Source organism: Olea europaea, unplaced genomic scaffold, assembly GCF_002742605.1.
Source record: "Olea europaea var. sylvestris unplaced genomic scaffold, O_europaea_v1 scaffold1714, whole genome shotgun sequence".
NCBI lineage: Eukaryota > Viridiplantae > Streptophyta > Magnoliopsida > Lamiales > Oleaceae > Olea > Olea europaea.
Genome location: NW_019234835.1, coordinates 46,258 through 52,257, shown reverse-complemented (window position 1 = coordinate 52,257; position 6,000 = coordinate 46,258). Strand labels below are relative to the sequence as shown.

Sequence of the window (6,000 nt, the reverse complement as noted above, 5' to 3'; positions counted from 1 at the left end):
TTGTGCGATTTTCTTTGGAATCCTTCCGCCATCTTTGTGAATGTTTCTTGTCTTATTTTGGTTCCAGTGGCTGAGTTTCTTCGGGTTGGGAAGGAATTTAGGCAGTGGAATTGAGGGTCAATTGTTGGGGTGATATATAGGCAAAATTGAGTTCTAATTCTTTTGATCTAGATTTGATATTGCACGGACCTTGTGTACAAATTTGAGACAATTTGTTTGTAAAATATGTGGTTGAAACTTGATCATTGTGAGGGAAGTGGCAATTTTTCATTCAATTATCAATGTATTGCGATGATTTTATGATTCAGATTTTCGTCACGATGTAACCGCATAAGTGCAAAACATGGTTGATACTTGATAGTACTAACCTTTCCTAACTATGCCTACCATATTCTTTGATAATTGTTTCCCGTGTCTTTGCATTGCATGCCAGTTCTCCTTTTTAACAAATGCAAAATGCGTTTCATCTATTCTTAACAAGAAAATAAAAATTATTTTGAAAGAGGAAGAATTAAAGCTATGTGAAACCTTCAAAATAAATGCATTAAAATGTAGAGTCCGTTTGATAGGCATCCGAATTCCATGAATTCCATTCCAACTTCCACTTTTTGTCATGTTTGATAGGATTTTTTTTCATGGAATTCTCTTTCTTGGTTGTCTTGAACTCCGGATTTTTCTTGGTTTTCCTTGAATTCCAATTCTCACCAAAATGGTGAGAATTGAAATTTTCGGTTACTGTAACATTTTTTTTTTCAATTTTTTTTTGTTGGCAATGGAAATAAATTCTAAGAATTATTGTAAAAAACTATTTTCCTTTAAATGACAATTTTCATGTAAAGCAAAGCCAAACGAACACCAAAAGATAGATAATTTTCTTGATTTTTTTTTGTTGGCAATAGAAACAAATTTCATCCATAATACCAGTAAAATCTATCCCTTTAATTGACAATTTTCATATAAAACAAAGTCAAACGGAGATCAAAAACACTTTTATTTCAACATTTTCCACATGAAAAATTATTCCAATCAAACACAATAATTTACAATTTTCAAGAAAATAATTTCTGGGCAATTCAATTTCCTGGAATTCGTTTTCAATTTAATTCTATTTTTGCAATCAAACGGACCTGTAGTTTCTAAATGAAATTTTAGTGCTACGCGCCTCGTTGACCGTAATGCGCTCCTAGGCGCGGTTATCTTTCTTTTCTTTTCTAATTTTTTTTAACAATTTTTTTAAGTTAAAATTTAAAGATTGATTTTTTCACTTCGTGTGCTCTAAATTCAAAATAGCCGTTTGAAACTTTGAACAAAAGAAAACTCTAGAAAATTTCTATTTATTGACCATTTAGTATTTACATTGAAATTTCTCTTTTTCTTGAAAACTTTAAAAAAAATGTATAAAGTTCATATATATCTATTTTAAATGTTTGGTAGGTATTATTTTTAATTATTAAATAATATTAGAGTTTAAAATGATATTATCATAAGAACACGCCTTTTAGAACACGCAACTAATTCAACATCATTTTAGTGGGTTGAAAATTTGACACAAAATGAGGTCATGTACTCATATGCGCATTAGCTTCATGCTACGTCCAACCCAATACTAAGGAGATACAATATTAGAAAATTAATTATGACTATGTACAAAAAAGGAAAATATTTTAAAAAAATAGATGAAAAACACTTATTTGTTCTTCATGTTTTCTCATTTTCTTTCTTTCTTTTTTTTTTTTCTTTTTTAATTTATAATTTTAAATATTTGTAGATGTCCTTAATGGGCTTCGGGCTTTTAGGAAAGGAAGGCCTCGACGCTTGAACTTCTGTACGAGTAGCAAATCGGGCAAATTTGGGCTATACTGTCACACTCTCTACACAGACAGAAATGCCGACACGGGAACACCACCACCGAGGCGTACCGCCGCCGGCACCCTTTGCAACTCGGCCCAGTCAACTCAACAACTCGGTCCGGGTCAATGTACGCAGACTCTGCATCGTCCACATTACCCAGCTCCTTCCGTGCATCCATCCGTACCTGGTGCCCCTTCATAGCCTGCTGCAGCTGCGCCTGTAGCATCGCCGCCGTGACCTCCTGCTCCCTCGCCCTAGCCTGCCACGTTTTCACTTCAGCATTTAGCTGCGCCGCCCGCGCTTCGAGGTCGGAGTTTAGCCCGGCCCCCTTCTCTAGTTCTGCCTCTTTCTCGCTCAGCCTTTGCGCCGCCGAGTCCTCCGCTGCCTGGAGAAGCGCAGTGTAGTGTCTCTTCCTTTTTTCAGCTAACTTGCGCCTCAATTGCTCCCCCTGTATTAGTACTAATAACTTTATGAACATCTGAATATCCTGATTCTTATTTAAATACACATGAATGGATTAATACACCATTTTACCTGTGCTTGGAGGAGATACTGGAGTTCATTGCACTGTTGTTTAACATATTGACTAAAGTTTTGATCCATAATTGGAAACGAATCAACAGATTGGATTCCAAAGGATAAGTGAAGGCCAGTATCGAATACTTTACTTCTCTTCTGTGGATTATCAGTCCCATCGAAAAACATGGGTGTATTATCAAGAAATTGCCCTTCAGATTGAGATGGTTGCTCGTCGCCTTGTTGTGCGTCGCTACTGATAAGAAAATTTGATGGGTATTGAGCTTGAACAGCCATTTATTTTACGACAAAGGGGGATAGAAAAAGAATTGGAGATACATATGAATAAAATCTGGAAAACCAATGAATTAGATATAAAGAGAGAAGCAAATTTTTCTACCTTTTCGGGTGAATGAATTTTGAGGGAAAGAAAAATAAATGAATGATACAGTAGCAGAAGGTGGCCACTAATACCAAGAAGACGACGGCCAGCAATGTTTATCTTTGCTTCTGGTGCGATGTTTCACTTTTTTTTCACCTAACTTTCTTTAAGTAGTTTGTGGGTTGATTGCCTTTCTTTGTTAATGCTCTGAATTGAGCGTGCAAGATACATATTGATGAAGCACCAATTATTCTTTAAGGGCGGCGTTTGGCTTTACTGTGATTAGCCTCGCATTTCTCTGACTTTTGTTGCTTTATCTGCATAATTTATTCTCAATTTCTTAAAACACTCGTTTTCTAATGGAATATTTATTTTCATAATTTTTTTTATATATAAAACAGATTTTTTTGTTGAGCTTTACTGAAAATAATTTGCATCCTGCTTATGTTATATTCTATTTCTTGCCTATCCCGTCTCATCTCAACATGTTGCATCATCTCTCTCTCACGTTCTTCAATTTTTCTCCTCGTGCATTCTATGTGATTCCTGAGGTCGAGTTTGGGAAAGCCACACGATCACATTGTTTTTCTTCTATTACACATCAAATTTAAATAAATTGAAGAAGTACAACTTTATTTACCATTAATAATTACCGATATATTATAAACGTTACGTCTTCCATTTCCTCTTAAAATTATTATTTGGAGCGGAAATCAAATTCCATTATAATAAAGTAATTTCAATTAATTTTCTTTTGAAAAAAAAAAATAGAGAGAGAGAGAGAAAAAAAAAAAAAAGAGAGAGAGAGAGAGAGAGAGAGAGAGAGAGAGAGAGAGAGAGAGAGAGAGAGAGGGAGGGAGGGAGAAAATAAAGGAAAACAAATAAAATAAGACTAGGGTGGGTGTGGGGGCGATTGCTGTTGATGGGTGCGTAGAAAGTGAGTTCATCTTTACCGTCCTCATTAGCTTTTGGGATTTGCCTATTTTGTGTGTGGTACAATGGCCAATTCTACCTACAAAAATGCTAAAGGTACCTCACATTGTATCTAAGGGTGTTCATCATGGACAGATGGACATCCGGCGCCTCACCTGTGGGCCCCTGTGTGTGTTAGACGAGGTACCGGATGTCCATAATGGACACCCTTAGATATGGGGTGACGTACCCCTAGCAGAACTGTTCTACCTATATTCATGGTCACTTATTTAAAATTTTTTATTAGTAAATAAAAGGTTAGTTTCAAAGTAAGTAAATTATTTATTTTTATTTTTATCCATTCAATATATGTAAAATTTACTCACAAGTAAATGTCAATTGGATCCACCTTGTTGGACAACATAATAAATATAATTTTCATTGGGTCCAATTAATTTCAATTTATTTTATTATATTTTTTTTGGGATTTTTTTGGCATAATAATTGCTTCTCTATGAAATGATATGATGAAAGGTGCAAGTCCATTTTAGCTTTTGAAAAAAGCATAATATTACCCGTTTTTGAAGATTCAAACCCTTATATTTTAGAATATGGAATAGCATAAAACCAAAGAGAAATTTTCAAAATTCTAAGCACGTGTTTTCAATTTCTAAAATAAAAAACAAAAAATCATATAATATTTAAATAGCTATCTTTCTTTGACTTGATACCTAAAATTGATTTTCTAGTTGAGGAATTTATTTGCGTCACAATTTTTGTTTGGTGCACTACATTTTATTTTTCTCTCATTCATATACTTAACTATCAATTGATTAGCACAATTTGTTTCTTAATGATAGTTTTAGTCCAAAAAGTCGGGAGTGCATGAAAAAGCTTATCTGTCCTCGTATTTTCAAATAAACAAAGCACAGTAAATACAAAAGTATGATAAATATTTGTCACGCTAACAAAGGAATTTTCATTAGAAACATGATGTACTAATTAATTAAAGGTTAGATATAAGATGCAACAAAAATGTCTTAATTAAATATGACAATGAAAAAAGTATAACTACTAGGTTATTTTTCATACTGCATGCATTTCATGGAAGAATATTCCTCGTTTCTCTCAAAAGAAAATAAATACAAAGCAAAAAAGTCAAGATTATTGTCTCGTTTTAAAAATAACTTGACTCAATTGAGTGGATGGTCCATCTCTTAGATTAACTACTTATGTTGCAGTCGATAAAATGTCACGCTAAAATTAACTCCGAGAACAAATATATGCCCCCGTTCTCATTCTCATTCTCACTTTTATTTTCAACCGCACAATCTTCCATAAAATAATATTACATGTAAATAAAAAAAATTCATTCTTTTTCTACCACATATTTTTCAAAAAAATATTATTCTAACCATTAAAATTTGGAAAGAATGGGGTCAAACGGGGGATAATTTATTTTAAAAATATATTTTGGAAGAATTGAGAAGCAAATCTTAATGTGGGATGAAAGCAAATTTTGGGGATCTGGTTTGTTGCTTTTTTGACACTTAATCTGCCTTCAAATATTGACTGATTAAAGTCTGTCTACACATAAAATTATGTTAACACAAATGGATCACTATTAGTTATGAATTGATAAATTTATAATTTTTAATAATTTAGTCAAGGTGAAATATGACACATTTTTTAAATTTTAAAATGTTTATGTATTTGACCGTCGATCCTCTTGCTTAGATAATGAACCATGCTTGGTGCTCTCTCAAAATGATTTAAATTTGTTAAGAGACAATTTCTTTCCTTTTCCTTTTACTATTTTTCGTTATTTGGAAAATTTAGGAGTCATGATCACCTAATCAGATGTGTAAAAGTGTGTTAGATTGTCTAGACACAAGGTTATCTTAACTCTTGATTGGCTCGACAGGGTCGAGTTAGATGGTGCATGAGTTGGCTTGTCTAGAGAGACGAGTCATGATTCGCAAGGCTCCTTAAGACCATGAGACACTAATGTTTTTCCAAAAAAAATATATATGCCGTTTTAGTAAATTTATTTAGAAATAAAAAAGAAAAAAAAATTGACCTCAGTAGTCTTTCGATAATAAATAATACATGTTTTAAGTAGTGGGTTATATTGGACATCATTTTTTACATTGATAAATTTGAATTGAATGGTCGAAAATTGTAAGTCTTGAATTTTGAACCAAGTTGCGTCGAACCTCTCCAAGTGTATAACATGTTGAATTTGTCGAGACTGACCACGATCGCAAAATTGGAAAACTTGTTATCTAGAGAAAATGAATGGTTGGACAAAGGCAATATGGAAAGAAGAAAAAGATTGA

At 33.2% G+C, this 6,000-nt stretch overlaps 1 protein-coding gene across 1 annotated transcript; it reads right to left on the bottom strand.

Moving 5' to 3' along the window:
• Positions 1-1,525: 1,525 nt before the first annotated feature.
• LOC111377746 (probable BOI-related E3 ubiquitin-protein ligase 3) lies at positions 1,526-3,020 on the bottom strand. Its single transcript, XM_023000871.1, has 2 exons — positions 2,386-3,020; positions 1,526-2,299 (listed from the first exon to the last, which is right to left on the bottom strand). The coding sequence occupies exons 1-2, from the start codon at positions 2,662-2,664 to the stop codon at positions 1,793-1,795; spliced, it is 786 nt and encodes a 261-aa protein (XP_022856639.1). The 5' UTR covers positions 2,665-3,020; the 3' UTR covers positions 1,526-1,792.
• Positions 3,021-6,000: the final 2,980 nt, after the last annotated feature.

What these genes read in the sequence shown, in the direction of transcription:
- LOC111377746 (XM_023000871.1), bottom strand. Translation starts at nt 2,664, where the DNA reads ATGGCTGTTCAAGCTCAATACCCATCAAATTTTCTTATCAGTAGCGAC. An exon ending in AGTATCTCCTCCAAGCACAG is followed by an intron (nt 2,300 to 2,385) that starts GTAAAATGGTGT and finishes GTACTAATACAG; the next exon opens with GGGGAGCAATTGAGGCGCAA.